Source organism: Gigantopelta aegis, chromosome 4 (assembly GCF_016097555.1).
Source record: "Gigantopelta aegis isolate Gae_Host chromosome 4, Gae_host_genome, whole genome shotgun sequence".
Lineage (NCBI taxonomy): Eukaryota > Metazoa > Mollusca > Gastropoda > Neomphalida > Peltospiridae > Gigantopelta > Gigantopelta aegis.
In genome coordinates, this window is record NC_054702.1 from 91,805,336 (window position 1) to 91,828,614 (window position 23,279).

At 34.3% G+C, this 23,279-nt stretch overlaps 2 protein-coding genes across 2 annotated transcripts in view; one reads left to right on the forward strand and one right to left on the reverse strand.

Annotated features, from left to right (window-relative positions):
- The window catches only part of LOC121371415 (tyrosine-protein phosphatase non-receptor type 21-like), a 41,816-nt gene extending 34,607 nt beyond the window's left edge, over positions 1-7,209 (forward strand). The window contains exons 17-20 of the mRNA XM_041497289.1: positions 354-422; positions 895-1,054; positions 3,480-3,637; positions 4,687-7,209. Coding sequence (XP_041353223.1) covers positions 354-422; positions 895-1,054; positions 3,480-3,637; positions 4,687-4,815 — 516 coding nt within the window. The 3' untranslated portion in view covers positions 4,816-7,209. The remainder of the gene's footprint in view (positions 1-353; positions 423-894; positions 1,055-3,479; positions 3,638-4,686) is intronic.
- Positions 7,210-13,277: 6,068 nt separating this feature from the next.
- LOC121371416 (acylphosphatase-1-like) lies at positions 13,278-22,984 on the reverse strand. The gene is made up of 4 exons (XM_041497291.1): positions 22,853-22,984; positions 15,492-15,508; positions 15,070-15,179; positions 13,278-14,218 (listed from the first exon to the last, which is right to left on the reverse strand). The coding sequence occupies exons 1-4, from the start codon at positions 22,935-22,937 to the stop codon at positions 14,101-14,103; spliced, it is 330 nt and encodes a 109-aa protein (XP_041353225.1). The 5' UTR covers positions 22,938-22,984; the 3' UTR covers positions 13,278-14,100.
- Between the last annotated feature and the right edge of the window lie 295 nt (positions 22,985-23,279).

Genomic DNA, 23,279 nt, shown 5'->3' on the forward strand with positions numbered 1-23,279 from the left:
ACAGTACAGTAAGGTCAACTATATTATTATGTAATATGAATTCAGGTTTTTAATTTGATAATAAACAGTACAGTAAGGTCAACTATATTATTATGTAATATGAATTCAGGTTTTTTATTTGATAATAAACAGTACAGTAAGGTCAACTATATTATTATGTAATATGAATTCAGGTTTTTAATTTGATAATAAACAGTACAGTAAGGTCAACTATATTATTATGTAATATGAATTCAGGTTTTTTTTCTCATCCAGTAGGAGAACAAATGAGAATAATTTTGCAGTTTGTTAATCTTAATTGTACGTGATGATGCTTGTAATTCATTATTTATTGAACTGTTTATTGTTTATAGGAAGAAGGCAAGAAAAAGTGCTATCCATACTGGCCTTCAGAAGCAGGTACAAAAGAGTGTTTCGGAGATGTAAGTATAAGTTTATTTGTTAGGTTTTAATGTATTATGACCTCACTGAAAGGTAACAGATATTTGCCATCAAGCCATCTGAATGTTATTGTGTTATAATTTCTTTAATTATTTAATTGTACATAAAGTATAAACAAAATCCAGCTGTTTGAAACATTGCTTTATTTGTTTGAGTTTGTTAATGGCCTCACCCCACTAAAACAAAAAAGGTAAATGAAAATAGTAAGACATAATGTGTACTCAAATTAAAAAATTGTATTTATTGAGATTTCATTAATTGTAAAACTAACATAAAGTTGTTAGATGACATACTTTATTATTATAAATTGTTGTGGTCATTTCATCAATTTCAAATTAATGTCCATTTATCATATTCATTTAGGGTCTTTTAAAAAATATATAACCATGGTGCTTGACAAATTAGTGCTTACATATTTTCATACGTGTTTATTTTTTCTGTTTTGTTTCGTAGTTTGAGATTTTCCTGGAATTCACTGATAATTCACTGTGCTACGTTACAAGTCGAATCATCGTGCGCTATATTCCCCAGAACAAGGAGCGAGTAATATGGCATCTCCAGTACACGGACTGGCCAGACCATGGATGTCCAGAAGACGTTTATGGCTTTCTTGGTACGAAATTGTTTCTGTCATGTTTTTACTTCACACGAACACTCTAACCTGGTAATTATAGAATGTAGTAAATTTAGTGAATTGTGTTAAGCAGACACCAACTTGAACTGAAGTGTGGAAAGATGTTCTAAGCACATATTTCCACTGAAATAAGGAAAATATTAATCCACTAAACTTATTGATGACATTATGTAATAAAACAATTATTGACTACATTGTGGGTAATATCAGATTTTATGGAACCAAACATTTTGACATATTTGTAAATGTGCAAACAGAAAAAAGAAAGAAAGAAATGTTTTATTTAACGACGCACTCAACACATTTTATTTACGGTTATATGGCATCAGACATATGGTTAAGGACCACACAGATTTTGAGAAGAAACTCGCTGTCGTCACTACATGGGCTACTCTTTCCGATTAGCAGCAAGGGATCTTTTATTTGCACTTCCCACAGCCAGGATAGCACAAACCATGGCCTTTCTTGAACCAGTTATGGATCACTGGTCGGTGCAAGTGGTTTACACCTGCTCATTGAGCCTTGCGGAACACTCACTCAGGGTTTGGAGTCGGTATCTGGGTTAAAAATCCCATGCCTCGACTGGGATCCGAACCCATTACCTACCAGCCTGTAGACCAATGGCCAAACCATGACGCCACCGAGGCCAGTATGGTATGTGCAAACAAAGACAGAACTCTAATGTGATTTGATTGTTCCAAAAGCTTTTGATTTGTAGTAATGAAATGGAACAGTATGATGCTCTCACAGCTTGTAATATCTAAAAAGGTCATTAATTGGGGGTTCCCTAGTTACGATTCGAGTTACTACTACAAATAGTAACTACAAATCCTAATTCAAGAACTCCCCCCCCCCTCTCTTAGTGTAGCATTTATGGAATACAAAGTGAGGTCATGGGAGGTCTATATATAGCGGGGTCACCTATCCACGTCTTCTGCACCGAATCACCAGACATGCAAATCATTTTGGATACAAGGGGGTGTCTACATTTATGGACAATTTTAAAATGTTTATTTACTACAGACATAAAACAATCTGTAGTGTTCTCAAATTATGCACTGCTCCATTGGTGAGAGAGACATTTTATTAAGTATTTCAGTTTTCACATAGAAAATGGTATTTGAATGCTTAGGTGCACCAGACAGCACTAAAAAAAAAAAATTCATAATAATAATTAAATGAACCAGAAAGAAAACAAAAAACATTCAGTAGCACATTTATTAATTAGTGTTCCATTTGTTATTAATAAATAATAATAATAATAATAATAATTGTTTATTAATTTTTTTATTTTTTTTTACTGTTATCTTAATTATCAGAAACACACCTTCTGTGTTACAATTACTTACCAGTGCTGTTTATTTACATCCAAAATTTAATGCTGAGAAGACTTAAAACAATTAAATTAAAACAATTAACAACAAACTCCGTAGCATATACACACGTTTGTGACACAGACTACAATCTTACACCAATGCCAATGCCAATGCCAAAAAGGTTAACGTGTACATTCAGAGCAAGCTGTTGTAGTGCACAAAAAATCTTACACTGATCAGCTAGCAACCGGCCTCGGTGGCGCAGTGGTTAAGCCATCTGACTACAGGCTGGTAGGTACAGGGTTCGCAGCCCGGTACCGGCTCCCACCCAGAGCGAGTTCTTATGGGCTCAGTGGGTAGGTGTAAGGCCACTACACCCTCTTCTCTCTCACTAACCTCTAACCAACTAACAACTAACCCACTGTCCTGGACAGACAGCCCAGATAGCTGAGGTGTGTGCCCAGGACAGCGTGCTTGAACCTTAATTGGATATAAGCACAAAAATAAGTTGAAATGAAAAAATGATCAGCTAGCTATACAAAGACTTGTCAATCTAGGTCATTGTTCCTAGCGAATCAGAATAAGGTATTTGCCTAAATTAGCATTAACAGCAGACTCAGTGTGGTGGTAAAAATAGACATTGGTTTTAGTTCAGACTTGGGCTTGGGTACTTAAAAGAAATACTGCAGGCATGAAATTTAAAACAATGTTACACACTGAATCTAAATCTCACTGGTGGTAAAATTTTGTGTTACATTTGTGTTTAATTATCTGCAGGAGGTATGACCTTTTAAATGAACTTTGAACAAACTTGAATTTTCGTGTTATTTATAAGGTGACGAAGTTGAGGGTGGGCTTATTTACGAATGAGGGCCTAATTTCTTAAATGCTATCAAAACGGAGGGGGGCTATTCAAAGACATGGGCTAATTTCCGGTCATATACGGTAATGTAATGGGAGCATTATTTTGCAAAACCATATAGACAAAGTATGTAATTGTTAATGGAGACCATTTGTCAGTAGTTCATGTACATCTCATTTTATAAACAATGCATAAGCTCTGTTTTAATAAAGTGTAAAATGTTCAGGATTTTTGGACGAGGTGGAGTCTGTGCGTAGACTAGCGGAAAGTGAAGAAGGCAGTGGGAAGAAGGCTCCTGTTGTTGTACACTGCAGTGCTGGGGTGGGCCGCACAGGGGTCGTTATCTTGACAATGGTTATGAAGTGGTGTTTGGAACACAATCATGTAAGTATGCCACATTTTTATGCTCTTAATTCATACATAAAGCATACAAATAATAACCATATTCAGGGCTCAAATTTAACGGTGACCATTTGGTAAATAGCCATAATGCCTTAATCATATGATCCAATGCTCTTGAAATTAAACAGACTTACGATCAAACTGGCCATGCCTTATTTCGCTTGTTTAATTGGTTGTCATACAAAATATGAAACTTTTCACACTGATTTAGTTTTAATCGGTGCTGTTGTGTTATATTAAGATATTTGTTGAAATTTACTTTATTGCCCTGCCTTCCTGGCCATAATGTTCTCAAAAATCTCTATCTGTCCAAGCCAGATAGTGTTGCCCTTTAATTTGCCAAATTTGAGGCCTGCACATTAGCAGTGTTTGGGTAATTTATTGTGCTTAATTTTTTCAGTGGGCCCATTAGGCTATTTCTAGTTTCAACCAATGCATCATGACTGGTATATCAAAGGCTGTGGTATGCAGGCATCGAAATAAGTCGAGAACGGTAGTTCAGGTTACTGGGAGGTTACCACATGTTTAGAAAAGTCGAGAACAGTGTTTCGTTCTCGAAAAAAATTTCCATGTAGTTTCATTTCCAAACTTAAACCAGGCAATGCATGCCAGACTTTCACATTTCGTTTTCTCGGACGAAATTGCACCTTTTGTATGCACTTGTGCAATTGCAAGCAATTTCGGCAATCCGCTTTTAAGCAGCACCCACTAGATAAATTTACTTCCAGATTTCATTTCTCATCCCAATGTGGTAACCTATAGGTTACCAGGCTATATTTTGTGGTAACCTGTAAATGGGTTACCAGACACAATGCTTATTTTCGATGCCTGGGTATGTGTCATCCTGTCTGTGGGATGGTGCACATAAAAGATCCCTTGCTACAAATAGAAAAATGTAGCAGGTTTCCTCTCTAAGACTGTCAGAATTACCAAATGTTTGGCATCCAATAGCCGATGGTTAATAAATCAATATGCTATAGTGGTGGTGTTAAAAAAAACCTGTATTTAATGCTAATGTTGTTGTTTTCCAGAGTGTTGATCTGCCTAAAGCTCTTGCTGGGATTCGACAACAACGAATGTTTATGGTCCAGACACTGGGACAGTATCAGTTCATTCACAAGACTCTTATTCAGTACCTGAAAAATACCAGGTTGATTTGAGAAATCCACAATCAGTTCACTAACCTGTTTTATTACAGGTTGATTTATGCCAAAGATTAGTGTGTCTATCCATATTTTGCTCATTCTGTGAAGTTCAAAACCGTTTAAGTATATATTTTTTCTGGAAACATTCTATTATATTAGTATATGATATTCATAGTACATTTCATCAATTTGGCTATGCAGCCATTTAATATTATCATTACTTACTTGTTTTATTTCATTTTTGCCCATTATGGGTAAGAGAGTGATCATTATTATTTTCTTAATATAAAATTGGGTTTTTTTAAACTTCAATCTTAATATAAAAAAAATACAATAAAATTATTAGGTATTAAAATTACGTAACTTTATAATTATTTATTTATTCATTTAAAATAACCTATAGTGACAGTTGATTCCTTTCCTCCTAACTTTGATGGTGTACTTTGTAAAATGATGAAATGTAAAGTATCACCTCTTGGGGAATGAACAGCTAAACACATTTGCTGTTGTATTAAATACAAATATTGGTGTGTTCATTTACACAGAATGTGTCAATGTTGTTTTCACTGCTACATTACTTAATATTTCCACAGTAGTTCTTATCTCTTACTTGCCAGTCTTCTAAAAAAACACCCCAGTCTAGTCTTACGTTATGCATTTTTTGTTTTGTGTGGATATATTTTTTGTATGTAATCACATTTATATTTCTAATTTATAAAAACATATTTCCTATCCAGTAAATTTCATTATTTTTCTTTATATGGCTGAATGAATATCAGAATTATGAGTTTTGTATTGGATTGGGTCAGGGGTATTGTATCAATATTTAACCTGTGGGCCATTATTGTTCATAAGACACCAGAGTCATTTTCTTAAATTTAACTTCTGGTATTTTAAAGTACATAATTATGATGTTTAAAATGTGTCATGCATCTTGTTTGCTAAAGTGTTAAGTTCTGTTTTAAAAACAAAGGGGTAATGGGGGTGTGTATAGTCCGTCCATTCAATCTGCATCTGTCCATTTTTATTTAAAATGTGTTAGATGTAATTTAATTCAAGGTGAGCCTGAATAACAAGTGAAAATAGTTTGATCATGTAGACATGACAGTTGGTTAATTGCCATATCCTATAATATGGAGATGGATAACGAATCATTTGTGCATCTTTATGTTTTGCTTATACATGTACATGTAATTGTAAATTCCATTGATGGTGAATTAATGTGAAAATAACCTCTGATTAAACTTCCTTTCCATTTTAAATGCAGGTATATCTTTGAAAGCAGTTAGTATGCCTTTGATAAATATTTTTTAAATTCATGAAAAAAGAAGGGTGTTGTATCCCAATATTGAATTGTATATATTTGTTATATAATTATATACAATATATACCATTTTTTTATGAATATAATTCTAGATATTATCTTAACATTTGTATAAATGTTTTGTTATTTTATTTTGAACAATCTCTTGTATTAGATATGTATTTTTAATAATGTTGACATATGTAATGTTTTGACAGTACTTACTGCAAGTCTTTTGCCTCTGGTAATTTTACATAATTGTTAAGGATAAAAACGTGATTGGATATTAAAAACATTAATCAACAACTCTTTGTGGTATAGTGTTTGAGCCGTGGGCTTTAAAGTTGGTGGGTGCTTGCTTTACTCTCCAGTACAAGTTTAAGTCTTTTTTTCTCTGTTTAATGACATCACTTCAGCACCTTGGTTAATTAAACATTACCTATCGGATGTCAAACATTTGGTAATTTTCCCATATAGTCTTCTGAAAAAAATCTGCTTCATTTTCCCATTAGCAGCAAGGGATCTTTTATATGCACTTCCTACAAACGGGACTGTATGGCCTTTGATATATGGGACTCTTGTGACCCATATGGATCTGCCAATAGATTAGGATTGTTGTTTATTGCATCATCATTACTTGGGATCATAGGCATACAGGCTCCCATATTTCTAAGGGGGTGGGGCTATTTTTGTGTGAATTAAATGAAATTGCCTGAATCTGGATAACAATATTTATTCATATTTGTATTACTACCAAACAGCAATATAGGGTTCCAAATGAATCACTAAGCATTTTTACATTAACTTCAAATGTCTTAAATATGTCTATGTGTGAAAGAGATATCAAGTAAAATACTAAAACACTATCAGAAATGAATATAGTAAATAAAAAACATGTAAACAACACAAAGAATGTTAAAACCAGTCTACCTCCTAATCAATGGATCATTAGCCTAGTTGTGCTGAAGATAGAGGAGTAGTCATTTAACAAATGTTTGTTGGTACAATTTTTTAAATAGATATATTTTATAGTTAAAATGATGTATTTTTGTAGGTAATATAATTATGTGTATACTGCTGTACTTGATTGAGAAAAAAAAGTAGTTTGTTTTATTTAACGACGCCACTAGAGCACATTGATTTTTTTATCTTATCATCGGCTATTGGACGTCAAACATATGGTCATTCTGACACCTTTTTTTTTAGAGGAAACCCGCTGTCGCCACATAGGCTACTCTTTTACAACAGGCAGGAAGGGATCTTTTATGTGCGCTTCCCACAGGCAGGATAGCACAAACCATGGCTTTTGTTGAACCAGTTATGGATCACTGGTCGGTGCAAGTGGTTTACACCTACCCATTGAGCCTTGCGGAGCACTCATTCAGGGTTTGGAGTCGGTATCAAGTGGATTCCTATACACAGCACTTTATTTCATTTGATTTATCATTATTTAAGAATCTTTATTACATCTGTAGTTAAAATGATGGCCCTCCATGTCCCTTTCGAAAAAGGTTTCTATGTTATAGTTATAATTTTACTTCTGTGATACCTACAACACACATTATAAAAAAAGACGATTCAGAATCAAACTTGTCTAAAATATTCATCAATATGTTTTGTTGTAAGCTTTCCAACTCTTTCCAATATGGTTGTCCATGTTTCCCGTACAATTAGTACAGCAGATTTGGACAATTATCTTCTCAATTAAGCTGTCAGTGAACATTCCACTTTATGAATTTACCATGCAAAAAAACCTCTAATTATCTTTTTTCGAGTTTCGAATATGAAAATGTGTTAATGGCAATGGGGAAACCCAACACCGTTACAAGAGCTCTGTTGTGTGAAGAGGTATACTGCTATAAAAAAAACCTGGATCGGTTTCACATTGATATAAACTGCCAGTGTGAACAGTCTGATATCAACTATAATAGAATAAAGGTTTGCCTTTATAATGGAGAGGTATACTGCTATAAAAAAAACTGGATCGGTTTCACATTGATATAAACTGCCAGTGTGAACAGTCTGATATCAACTATAATGGAATAAAGGTTTGCCTTTATAATGGAGAGGGCAGGATGTAGCCCAGTGGTAAACCTCTCACTTGATGCACGGTCGGTTTGGGATTGATACCCGTCGGTGGACCCATTAGGCCATTTCTTGTTCCAGGAAGTGCACCACGACTGGTATGTCAAAGGCTGTGATATGTGCTATCCTGTCTGTGAGATAATGCATATAAAAGATTCCTTGCTACTAATGTAAACATGTTTGATCTCTAAGACTATATGTCAAAATTACCAAATGTTTGACGTCCAATAGTCGATGATTAATAAATCAATGTGCTCTAGTAGTATTATTAAACAAAACAAACTTTAACTTTCACATTGAGTAAACTGTCAGCATGAACAATCTGCTATCTACTATAATGGAATAAAGGTTTGACTTTGCATTTATTATAAGTGATATGCAAACCAGGCAATGAACGTTTTTTTCTATTTTTTTAACCCAAACAACACACGTACCCACTGCAACGAATTGTTTTATAGGCATGAAACATTGTATTTTCAATCCATTCCCCCATTTTATTATCAGAGGTGTTCTACTAGTACTTACTTTTCTGTTTAGTGAAACTGCCAAGGATACAACTGATTCAAGATAATGTGCATATTTGTTTGTAAGATGTTATATTTAAGATCTTTAGTGAACATACATGCATGCGTCTGGAGGATATTTTGTACATATGTTGTTATGACTACAAATGGATGTGCTTGACTCAGCTATGCAAGTAGTATATTATATTTCTCTGGTTACCCAGTGTTGTAAATCATGAAGTGTTACAAACTTGAAATTCAGAAAACACTAATAAACAATAGACGACATCAAAAGTTAGCAAGGGCATTTAAAGTACTCTGTAGATACATATGAAATTTTGAAAGCTTGGAAGTCGTACGGTTTTGAATGCCGTTATTACATTTGCTACATCATGCATGTTAATATTTCATGACTTACAGTATTTTTGTAACTTGTTTTGTTTTGTAGAATTGCTTTAGCATGGGTGAAAATCAATAAAATACTACTTATAAATATATGATAAATCATCCTACAAGAAAGTGACCTTCGAAAAGGTAAAATAAACAAACGGAGACACTCGGTGGCATCGTGGTTAAGCATAAGGCTGGCAGGTTCAGGGTTTGCCACCCAGAGTGAGGTTTAACGACTCGATGGGTGGCCACTACACCCTCTTCTCTCACTAACCACCATCAACTAACCCACTGTCCTGGACAGACAGTCCAGATAGCTGAGGTGTGTGCCCAGGACAGCATGCTTGAGCCTTAATTGAATAAAATTACAAAAATTAGTTGAAATGAAAATAAATTTTCCGTTACAGCCTTTTTCAACAAGGGTTAACAAATCTCTCAGAATTAAGTTATATCCAATTTCATGAGATTTGTTAATCCTTTTTGAAAAAGGCTTGTAGCTGAAAATTCTAATTAAAGAGTACTGGGTATGTCTGTTTATTTCACCACTTACAGGTTTTGTTCATGCTTTATGCTCGATCATCTGGACTAAATAACATTAGGGTTATTCCAGAATTGAGAAGCATCATAGTTATATTTTAATTATGCCTTGTGGGTCTGCTGCAGTATTTTCACTGTATACTTGGGTTATATTTTATGTTGTGGTTGTTGGGAAATCAAAAAACATTTCTTCCACGTAATCAGTTCTGGAACAACAGTTGAGACCTGATTCCACCTAGGTGTTTCCCGCAGTGTTGTTACACACGCACACACACCCCACCCCCACACCCTGTTTCACACATGAAACGATCAAAAACCATGTGGTGTTTCGCGCTGCATTCAGCTGTTGTCATCTTGGTAGTAAATGCAAGCAGTCATGATGATCTCACCCCAAATACAGAAATACCATTGGCTGAACAACAAAAAAATATGCTACATAAAATACATTTAAAAAAAATATATTTTTGTTTAGACATCACAGTGCATTTTTTTGTTTGCCATCCTGCATTGGAAACCTCATCATTATAGCAAATGAAGCATTTTGTTAACACATTTTACAATGAATGAACACGGCCTAAAACATTTTACAATGAATGAACACGGCCTAAAACACCTAAGTGGAAGCAGACCTTTAGGGTAATGTGGTGTGAGGTGCAACTTTGAATGCTGACGGAGTTTGTTTTATTCTTGGTATAGCCATTCTCCCAATGCATATTTCTGTGATACATGTTATATACTCATAAACACTGCAAATTCATCGGTTCAGTATTAGCTCTTGGCTGTCATACAGGATTTGCTTATCTGTACACAATATTAATCATAAATGCTATACAATAAAATCCTGCCTCTACATTGTTGTTTTTTGTTTTCATGATACAGATTAGTTTTTAAAATAATCTCTATTTAAAAAAATAATAATAAAATAGAATAACAATAAAATTAAATTAAAGCTGCTAGCAGTAATGAAACGGTTTCAAAGCTATTATCTAAATGCCATCTTTCAAATAATGAACCAAGAGGAATAACTGTCCAATGCAGTCTAAAAAGTTGGGAGTTATTCTACATGTTAATTAAAATGGTTTTGTTTAGCAGCAGATACAAAATCTGAAACAAGCATTGACTATATCTCAACTTTGGTACAACATACAAAATATACATATGGAGTTGTTTATTCCTAGTATATTGTCAACATATTAGAAAGATAAATGTTATATATGCTGGACAGAAGTAGAATTAAAGGGCTTCAAAAATGGGGGGAAATTCTAGAAGTAAACAAAAAATTCTAAAAAAATTGATTTTGGAAGATGCTAACAAATTATTATTTCTCAACCATGATACAAAATAAGAACTTACCGTATGCAGTGTTTTATTCCCACTGTATTGGGCAACTTATTGATAGAAAAATCAGTGTCATATCCTAGAGAAACAGAATTATATGGCTTCAAATACCATTGTATTGAAATATTTCTAACTTCTTCAGTTTAGAAATTATGAAGAAAAGTGTATTTTTTTGTAATGGCAATGGTGGCCATTTTGAAATATGGCCGCATATATGATCTGCCACCATAAAACCTGTATCAAGAATATAGTTTGACCATAAAATAGTGATATGGACCCTAGATCTACCTCTTTAAGTCAATTAGTTTCAAAGATATAGTGAACAGTTATTTTGGATAATGGCAGTGGTGGCTATCTTGAAAAATCCTAATCTGTCTTAGGTTGGGCACCTCCACGTAGAATGTTTTCATATGGCCTAACTAACACCTGTACAAACTTTGCTGCTTTGTTCCAGCGTGTCACAATTTTTGCCAGATTTGGAGCTAAGCCACCAGACTAGTAGTCTTGTATCAAAATACAGTATTAATGGCAATAAAGGTAGAGAATGCAGAATATAAAACTTGTTCTACTCGACAACTGTTTCGGAACCTGATGAGGACATGCTACCTTAGACATAAATTATTATTAATAAAAGTTTTTTTCTGTGTATCCAAATCGGTTTTGAAAGCAAATACAGCAACTGTCTGTGTGACTTTTGAAGATGATTTATGTGAAAAAGAAAGCAAATGATTAAGTTTGACAACAATTTTGGATTTTTGTCTGAAATAATTTTATGTTATCTAACACTGTTCTAGTGTGTAAAATTGAATTATTTGACTCTCAAAACATATATTTAGACATTGAAATAATCTTCATATGACAAGCAGACACTGAAAAACACATGGTTTGATAATTTTGGTGGCCATCTTGGATTTCACCACCTGGCGGAGTTAGCCCACACTTTTGAGAGGGTAACCCCCCTGCTATTTTTATTGAAGAAGGCTTCGAAGGTATGAAAAACACCTGACCTCAAACTAATAGCATTTCCCCTGGACATCCTGACCATACAAGCAGAGAAAAAAAAGCTTCAGTCATATGACTGGAACAGGAATCGGAGGACTCATCATAAGATTTTAAGCTATCCCAATTGACTCTTAGATGTTAGGACCAGTCCACTGTTCCAGAGGGAAATGCCATTAGTTTGAGGTCGGGTTAAGTATCCATGACGATCTACCCTTTTGTATGTCAATAGCACAATTTTAACTGGAGGGAATCGATTTTCATTGTATATTTTTTAACCAATGTATTATATAATGTACTGCAACTCCATCCCACAATGCTGAGGAGCAAGAGGCAGTTGTTGATCAAAATACACAATATGCTTTCTGATGATCAGGTTCATGAGCAGCTTTTGCTGTTCATCTTAAAGCATTGTACAACTATAAGAGTTATAGCAACTAGTGCTCTAGAATCACTTCTCAATTTTAGCTGCTGTGGTCTCAAGATTCAACCCACTTCACAAAATGAATTTTCCCACCTCCATTATACTCGGGATTTGTGAACTTTCCACAACAAATTCATTACTTATTTGATGTACTGCAACGCCATCCCCAATATACACAGGACTTGTGAACATTTCCTAACCCCAAACTTCAGGTAAAAACCTGAAGTATGTTGAATTAAACCACATGTCATCTAAATAAAAATGTGGGTTTTATTTGCTAGCTTCATGCTTTTCTACCAAAAATGTTCTGCTATACATCACCATTTTATTCAAGAAATGACAATTTAAAAAGTGACAAAAACAGAAATTCCTCAACTTACAGTACTAATATTTAGACACTGGAAATAATATAATCATGATATAATAAAACTTACAAACAAAAATACTACCCATTTTTCTCAGTATCTTTGATGAAATGTTGTACAATAGAAATATATTTTTATGATGTACCATACGACAAAGTGGTAATGTCGTTGTTAAGCCATCGGATATAAGGCTGGTAGGTACTGGGTTTGCAGTCTGGTACTGGCTCCCACCCAGAGCAAGTTTTAACGACTCGATGGGTGGGATGTAAGACCACTACACCCTCTTCTCTCACTAACCACTAACAACTAACCAACTGTCCTGGATAGACAGCCCATATAACAGGTGTGCGATAAGGACAGCGTGCTTGAACCTTACTTTGATATAAGCACGAAAATAAGTTAAAATAAAAAAAACCTACATACTAGTCGTATACTCGCAAGTAATATTTTGTAACAATTTGTTTTTTAAACCATGCAATTAAATATTGGTAATATTTTGTAAATAATTATTTTTAAAAACAACAACACCACAATTGCGTATTATTAATGTTTACCTCAATACATTTATCAGTTTTATATAATAAATACAGGTTTGTCATTTGCCAACATTACTACCCAGTGACATGTGCCTTGCCAGGTGATCACGTCATAATAATAATAAAATTCTTTATTTTCAGAGGGTAAACACATTCAGTACAAGGTGACTGGTCTCCCATGAGGCCCTCTCTAATCTATACATGATATTATACATACATACATACATACATACATACAAAGAAACAACATTAACATACATGTAATATGTATAGCATGAGAAACAATAGCACATATTATGAATATTTAAATAATATTTAAATCGGTTTGTTAAGAAACTTGAGTCATAATGTCGTACATGACACTATTTTATACAGTGAAACCAATGATGATGAAAATTGTGAAATAGGTCATGGAAAATTGGTACACAGATTGTCTTAATCCGGTAAAATACTGACAATTTAGATCATTGGTGTAACTTGAAAAAAATCCATATAATTCCTCTTCTTTTTTTTTAGAACGATGTCTAATAAATAATAAGTTGAAACAAAAATGAGGACGGCAATATCACTGTTCCAATTCTGGATACCGGGGAGTGGGGAGGGGATTGTACTAATACCTGTGGACAATGTACATCCCGGTAATAATGGAGACAAACACAAACTATCACAGAATGTCTTCAAACAACATGTCACAACGCAGACTCTCCGATATATTCTCATTCCATCCAAAGAAAATAGTTTTGTTAAATTTTTAGTCATTATATGATGGACACAACACATTTCAAAATGATGATGATGATATATCTATACTTCAGTGCAGTTACTTCAGTACGATTCGAAACTCATGAAACAATGGTGCATCCAACTTGTATTCATTTTTAAATATACATCTTCTAATTTTTGATCTTGGACTTCCCTCTGTCTTGAGCCAATTTTTCCTGAAGAAAAAAGTAGTTTTACAAGATTTTTACAGTTTGTGTTATTTTAGTTACTGTAGTATTTAAATTGAATTTTTTACGCTAAATTTTAAACATATTTTCAGTTAGAAAAATCTCTGTTCAAATGAAAACTTTAAATTAACCAATGCTTATTCAGTAAATCTTTAAAGGTTTATGTATGATTTTTGTCTAGTCTTGATAATTAAACGATGAGATATAGGTATAAAATTTTTGATGACAACAGTGTCAACTTTTCCATTTCGCTCCAATAATATGTTGAGTTTATTATTAGTTACAATCCCAGCTGCCCATCTTGGACATCATTTACCACTGTAAAACACAACAGTCTATAATGTTGTTACACTGTGCATTCCTTTGACGCATCACATACAAGTCATGAAGCATTGTTTTAGTACAATATACAGTTAAACAGTTTAGAATCGGAGCACTTGCTTCGTTTCAATATTACTGATGGGGTAGTTTTATGTGATATAAATTGTGGAATTACAACCAAAGAATGAAGAGATAAAAGAACAAAATTAATTTTGATTATTTATTTCAAAAGCTGAATTATTAAAACATCATCATTACTCTGCAGAGTAATAATACCCTGAAAATCTATAAAATGATGGGGGAGAGGGAGGGGGTTCAATAGATTTTTAAATATTACAAATTGTCTAAGGTTCCATATACTGTGTATATTGTATTATAATTAGTTTCTGGGTATAATTTACTATGATTCAATGTGTACTAGTTAACCTTTCTATGTCTGTGCTGAAATGACATCATGGACTGAGACATTTGATGACTTCATGTCCACAAACGGGTTAAGAAATACAAATATATTTTACATTACAGTGATCTTCTCTTCTGGTCCTTGAAGTTGTCCCATAACCGTCTTCCTATCTGTATTCTTCACCCATCCAGACAGATAGAGCTTGTCTGCCATTTTCTTCGTATACTGCAGATATATTTTTAAAATACAGTAGATTACAAAAACACATTATCATCACAATTGCTAAATTGAAATGAAACCACACAAGAATATAAAAGCTAGAAATGCTTAGCAACTTTTAATCATTGACAAATTTTCTGTAAACCAGTGAATATAAAATGTAGATCCTGCCAACAAGATGCGATGGCTTATTTGTATTTACTTTCAGTACTGTGGATTTTACTTTATTTACAAACACCTTTAAAATGATGGAACAACATATTATTATCTTATAAAATAGTTTTGTAAAATCAGTTCAACAGATTATGAATAGCATACCTTTCTGAAGAAAACACCTGGAAAACAAAAAGTAGCACATTACTCATGGCAATGATGTTATTAAATGTTTGGGCTTTTGTACAAGCAAGCTATGAAAAAAATGCACAATACAGCTTGTTAATATAGCTTTATAGTTTTTGGTTTGACAACACTAAGAAACACATACAGCTTTCTGTCAGAAAATAATAAGAACTAAACAGACCATAAGTGCCCTACTAGGTGGTTATGGGTTTGAAATGTGTTAAAATTAAAATGTCTCTTACTATAATCTTTCTAAAAATTACAAAAATGTATCCATTACTTTCCAAGATTTTAGAGTACGTAATTTTATACTTTGTACCCTCTGCACATTCTTGAATAAAACATCAGTACACTGTTTTAATAAGTCTAGTTTAGATGATGTACAATTAAAACATCAGTACACTGTTTTAATAAGTCTAGTTTAGATGATGTACAATTAAAACATCAGTACACTGTTTTAATAAGTCTAGTTTAGATGATGTACAATTAAAACATCAGTACACTGTTTTAATAAGTCTAGTTTAGATGATGTACAATTAAAACATCAGTACACTGTTTTAATAAGTCTAGTTTAGATGATGTACAATTAAAACAAAAGGTCAGTTACTAAAAGTAGGAAGGAAAAAAAAGATGAAGTATAGTCGATACCAAATTAATTTCGGTAAACATAAAATACGCTATGGTTTGGCACTCAGGAATTTACTAGCAGTTAAAATGGATGGCAGATTTTTCAGGTGTCATAAAAAGGTGAAAAACAAACTTTCCCCATGGTCAGATTTTAGTAGACTTTTGATATGTTGCTTGTAAGATAGTCCCATGTGTATAAATCCTCAAGAAGTTTCTGTTGCAATATTGTTCGGGTTTGGACAAAATTTGCTTAGATTAACTGAACTAATGAGTCAAATTTACTTCCAGTTTTGACCAATCATAGCAAGATGTACATTAAAGGAGCTCTTACAAAGTTGCATATTGGAGGTATCTGGCCAATAAAGGTTATACCTTAAACAACATTCCAATTAAAAAACAATTAAGTGATAAATCAACAGAGGATGACTAACTGGTAAAATATGTACATGTTTTGTGCACAATGTCTACTTCTAATTGTTTGTGGTCAACTGAAAAAGTGATAAAGCGCTTGCCTGATGTGCTGTTGGTCTGGGATCCATCCTTGTCGGTAGGCTCATTGGGCTATTTTCCGTTCCAGCCAGTGTACAACTACTGCTTTATCAAAGGCTGTTGTATGTGCTATTCTGTCTATGGGATGGTGAATATAAAAGATCCCTTGCTACTTATGGCAAAATGTAGCAGGTTTCTTCTATAAGACTTTATGTCAGTATTACAAAATGTTTGACATCCAATAGCCCATGATTAATAAATCAATGTGCTCTAGTGGTTTTGTTAAACAAAACAAACTTTAGCTGTATCATCGAATGAATTATTTTGTCACGTTACACTCACAGAAAACTTTTGGCATCCAGTAAAGAATTTTAAAAATGTATGCATATGTATTGTCAACGTCCCTAACTGAGTTATATTTCAAACTCTGTTCGGTTGTTTTTCTCGTCATGGTTCAGCAATCAACATCCAATTTGTTGTAGTCTACATTTTTGTTCATTTGTGAGGTTTTTCTTCAGTTTGTGAAATTTGTTATTGCAAACAAACTTGCTGGGCGTTTTGGGGTGGGTTTTTTGCTAGGATGGGACAGACTAAAAGCATGGTTTCTGCCAGAGGATAAATCGGGTATGAAGCCATACCCTAATTTTTATTTTTTTTTAGTTAACTTTTTCACAAAATTAAGTACTCCTATAATTAGTGTATGATTTTCTTAACCCTAACCCTAAACTTATCCCATTTTCATTCTGGGACTGGCCCCCCATATCCCCCTGTTAACTGTGGTTGCATTCAGTTAGGTATGTAAGAATAGGCTTAGGTCTCGTTTGCATAAAAAAAAAATCAAATAAAACTTCATTTAAATATTTGTATTTCAGCCAGAGGTTAATGAATGTACATCTGTTATCAGGGGACAATATTTCGAAATCTGAGGTAACCGGAAGTCGGTTCACGTGGTTTTTACCTAGGTAATCAATTGCTCGGTTACGTGAATTATATTTGCGTAACCCGTGGGTTACCTGATTGGTTACCTCAAAATTACGTTGAAATTATATTTTAAATACATAGTTTTTAGCTCAAACACAAAGTTAAAACAAATACAAAAGAAAACATTTTACCAAAAAAATATGTCTTTAATGCTTGCTAAAGTTAACAATATTATAAATGAACTGAATATCAGCCCCAGTACTGAAACAAAATACAGTGGCATAACCAGACATTTTTTTTGCATTTCGCATGCCAAAGGTGTGCCCGAGCCGGGGGATTCGGGAGGTCTCCCCCTGTGAAAAATGTTTAAACAGAACCGCTGTAGATGCATTTTGAACCTTTTCGAAGGCATTTTTTTCTATCTTTTTTCGAGTCAATTTTAAGAGGATATTTTATAGAACAATTACATAAGCCTCGACCTATTCCCGGATTATGTTTTTGCATTACGCACATGCGTACTGTGCGTAATGGGCACTACGTCTTTGAAATAGATACATAATTATTTGAAGGGATTCCTTTTATCGTTTTGCGCTGGTTACGTTACTTTCACATTATCGATGGTACTTCTATACTACAGTGACGTTCCAAATGTTTGTTTTTTAAAGCTCGTTATGCGATGTTAGTATTTTTCAATTTTTGTGACACTTTTGGATTCCTGTTTACGTTAAAACTGTTTTTAACATATGTAAAATTATAGGCAATCCAATATTATGTCTACATATATTCCTTTAGAGATAAAATAGCAGCAGATAATTTAGCCATCCCTAGAGGTCCGAGCACATTTCTTTAAAACTTTTTAAAAAGTTTAGACTGGTTGCAAGTTACAACTGTTGCAATATAACGTTGTCTACTGGTTTGCTGCGCATCAAGTATCTAAAATTCAGCCTAAAACATTTGTCGGAATACTAGTAGTATGTCTGCGTGAATAAACTTTCTGTAATTGTGAAGTTTGCAAGTTTTAATTTCTGAACGTTTACAGGTCATGGCGTAACCAATTTGCGGTTCGCATAAATTTAGTTTTGCGTAACCAACACGCGAACAGAACGGCGGTTCGCGTGAAATATTGTGCCCTGTGTTATGTATATGTATATATGTACAACGTATAGTAACAGTAATCACAGCCGACTATTTAATTTTTGTTTGTTGCAATATGTGTGTTAGAAAGTCACAGACCATGCGACTGGAACATGATTTGATGTTCAGTACTCTGTGGCATCTTGACCAATCAGACCTATCGGTGTCAGATTATTTTTACTCTTGGAACTCTGGCTGCATGCACATCCTGGTCTACTTGACATTGTTACGCATTTATGTTGGTGTCTAAAATTATGGGTTTTTTTAGATTATCTTTATTATGGCATCCCACATTTGAAATAAAATACTTTGTAATGACAGATTTTGACGGAGTTTGTATATTTGTTTTTATCAATAACATTGGGACCGTTCTAGATCAATAACGTAACGCCAACTGACATAGATGTCAGCCGTTCGTAACTGGTAGTGGAAATGATGTGTAACAAAATGTTGAGAGAGACAGTTTGCGTAATTGTTGAATTAAAAATGCCAAATTAATGTTAATGCCCCAATAAACACTATCAATTGAATTAGTTATTTAAAAAATAATAATATGATGGATCTAATTCAGTTGGTATTGTACACCGAAGATGCTTGGATCATAGTTCTAATGGGAACCAGTGGGGTTTTCCCATACCAACTATCCTAATCATGTTCGTTATACATAATAGTGAAATTCAAGATAAGTTGATTCCTACACATTTATATGCACGTTCATGAAACCATCTAACACTGAAAAGGTATCTATATACAGTCGAATCTGGTCTAACGGTCACCTGTACATAACGGTCACCTGCCTATAACGGCCACTATAAATCCCCCAATGCATTTCCTTCCTTATTTAACCTGTACATAACGGTCACCTGTCCATAATGGCCAGCGGTCACTATTTTTCACCCAAAATCACAGGTTGAACCTGCTATAATGGTCACAAGATGATCGTCATGAAGACGTTTTTTAGTTTATTTTTTGACCCAGGTTATGTCTTTACTTTTTCAATCATCTTTTAAAATTATAAATTAAATGTGTTTATATGGCCATGTCTGTAGCTTTGGGTTTATTTTCTGTCAAAGTAAAGTTCCACTGTGATTCTCTGATTGTAATTGAAAAACAAACGGGCACTCAATAACTTCCGTAACATACTGGTGGTGTAATTTGATTGGTTCTCAGCATCCTCACTGAACAATAGACGACTTCCCATTGGCTGTACATACTGTAATCTGTATGTATGGGCACTCTATTGAGTCTCGAGAAACAAAACAAATAAGGTATTATGTTAGGTGTCTGGTTGTTTCTAGCCAGACATGATTAGTAAATAAACATGAACTGCTGAAGGCGGCAGTCATTAAAGATGCCTGTGTTAGGATTATTTAATGACTCATGATCTTATTCAGCTGTGATCATCGGTCATACTCCACTGAAGGATTAGAGGTGACATGAAACAAACGAGTTAAACATGCCACATGGGTAATAACCTTCAATTAAACCAAATATCTTCTGCAAGTCAATGTCAGTGTTTGCGAAATGTATTAACGAATACGTTTGCATGCAAAATGCCACCGAAAAATCATACTGCTTTAATGTTAGAACAGAGAATAGATCATTTTGGTGTAGGACGTTCTCAGATTAATTATATTTTAACAAGAAAGCTGATGTTCTGGCCAATTTTGACAATAATGTTGTAGCCGAAAGAGAAAGGCAGAAGAAAGCAACAGGCAATGATGACATAAACAAGCTAGTGTCGGAATGATTTTAAAATGCGACATCTAGAAGAATAAATTTGAGTGGGCCGTTGATTAAAGAGAAAGCACTTAAATTTGCCGAAGATTTAGGTGTCGAGTCATTCAAGGCATCAAATGGGTGGCTGGACTAATTTAAACACCAACATAACATTATTATGGGCAATATGAGTGGTGAGTGGGGTGATGTCAATAACGCTACAGTTAATGATTGGAAGACAAAGCTTCCGACCGTGTGCGAGGGATACACACCACAGGACATCTTTAACATGGACGAGACAGGCCTTTTCTACAGAGATACAATAAATAGCACATTCAAGGTTAAAGAAAAGGAATGTGCTGGTGGGAAGCGATCCAAAGAGAGGCTAACCGTTGCGTTGTGTGCCAGTATGACAGGGGAGAAGCTTCCGGCTCTTGTAATAGGGAAATATAAAAAGCCACGTTGTTTTAAGAAAATAATGCCCAAGGCTCTACCTGTGATATACACAAGTAACAAAAAGTCATGGATAAACAGTGCTTTGTTTCAGTGGTGGATAGAAAAATTCAACCGAAAAATTAGATGTCAGAGTAGAAAAGTGCTCCTGTTTGTTGATAATGTGCCTTCCCACCTAAAAGTAGAACTTTCTGATGTTAAACTTGCTTTTCTTCCTCCCAATACAACTTCCAGCCAATGGATGAAGGAATCATTCAGACCATGAAACTCAAATACTGCAAGCGTCAACTGCAGCACATTATTTCTACCATGGAACAAGATAAAAGCAAATGTGGCACACAGTTGTTAAAAAGATATCAATGTCCTCCAGGCCATTTATTGGATTCACAGTTCCTGGAAAGAAGTGGAATCTTCAACAATTAAAAGGTGTTTTGAAAGGTGTGGATTTCAGTCTGTCGAAGAGAATACATAAAATGGAGACGACAGCGTTCAAAATGACGGTGACGACGATGTACCCCTGTCCATCATAGCCAAGTCAAAGGAATTGTTTGGGTTACCATTACATGAAGTTGCCGACTGTGATAAACACATCAAGACGTGTCTGTTGTTGATTGGACTAGACCTACATCAGTTCTTTTGAAAGAAATGGATAGCAGTGAATCGGGCCTAAGTGATGATAGTGACGACAATGATGATGGAAGTGATGAAGGCGAGATTGAAAGTAGGAAACAAAAGGTGTGTTCAATAACAGAAGTGGAGAAGTATGTTAGTTACTTGAAGAGTTTGCTCTATTTTATGGTAGGTGTAACATTCTAAGTGCTACCATGAATATAGAAGAACATGTGTCCTCGATGCGAGTGGAATGCTATGGGAAGCAATCCAAAATTGGTGACTTCTGGAAAAGTGAATATTCTTTAAAAAGTGAATGAACAAAATTGGTGTGTTATTTGTGTACTATCATTGTATTGTGTTGTATTGACATGGACAGTCTCATGTAATAAAAAAATCTTATTTATAACACATGTATGTCTTCTTCTTTTTTATGACAGTTGTGATATGTTTTAATATATGGGTTCTAATTTTTAACCTGTATATAAGGGTCACCTGTCTATAATGGCCACTTTTGTCAGGTCCCTTGGGTTTCCATTATATACAGGTTTGACTAATTGTGTGCATCGAATTATCTTAATAGTACATATTGTAATTAAAAATTCAAATTGTCTGCATCAGTGTATGCCATAATTACATTTCTATAGCACTGCTCCTGAAATGTTTTAATAACTACATTCCTGGAAGGGAAAAGAAGTCAGACTACACTAATGAACCAAATAAAATAAAATTAGAAGAAAACATTATTGGTCTATTGGTTCATTTTTGCAACATATGTCTCTACATTTACTTGTACCAATTACTTCATAAATTAATAATGTTTGGTTTTCACTCGCCATAGCACTTTGATGAGTGCGATTTTTCATTCATCTTAGAAGCATTTTTAGGTGTGCAAATTTTCACTCGCCATGTTTTTTTAAAAGCCAAGGACTGGACTTGTGATAATCATGTGACCTCAATAGATAGCAGTAGTTGAGAACAGACAAAAATAGTTTTTAAAATTAAAGTGGGTGGGTTTTTTTTTCAAATTACAATAGTCTTTGAAAATCATAGAAAAATGGTATTTAAAAAGGTGCCGTGTTATGGGTTAAATTCAACTAGCCTATGCTTTCGTTGCTCGTGTTCACCTTATTTTTACGAACATATTTGTGAATGTGGCAGACATTTGTTTACTTTCCCCATGCAAAAGTCAACGATGTCAGAAATCTTGAAATGTACGCACTGCTGCGCACAAATGACGCAACCACCGAAACAGGTCCCTAACCGAAACAGGTCCCTAACCGAAACAGGTTAACCGACGATAAAAAAAATAAAAAAGGCATAAATTTATTAAAACTTAGCACTTTTCTGTCATGCAGTTTGTGATCATAGTGCAGCCACAACCTAACCTTGGACAGTTCCAAAGACTTCATAGTCAACTAAAGTTAACTTTGGTCCCACTGACGTTGCCGTTGGCGCTTTACTCGAAGACATTACTGTTTACATGAGTAACCAACATTTGTAGTTATTTCCCTTTATGTCAGAATTTGCCACTCGGAACACCTCGGCTGATTACGGATTTTTAAAAAGTTCTCGGTGGTGAAGTGGTTACGCCATCGAATACAACGCTATAGGTACTAGGTTCGCAGCCCGGTATCGGCTCTCACCCAGAGAGAGTTTTAATGACACAATGGATAGGTGTAAATCCACTACACCCTCTTGTCTCACTAACAACTAAAGTTATCAACTGTCCTGGACAAATAACCTAGCTGAGGTGTGTGCCCAGAACAGCGTGCTTGAACTTTAATTGGATATAAATAAGTTGAAATGAAATAT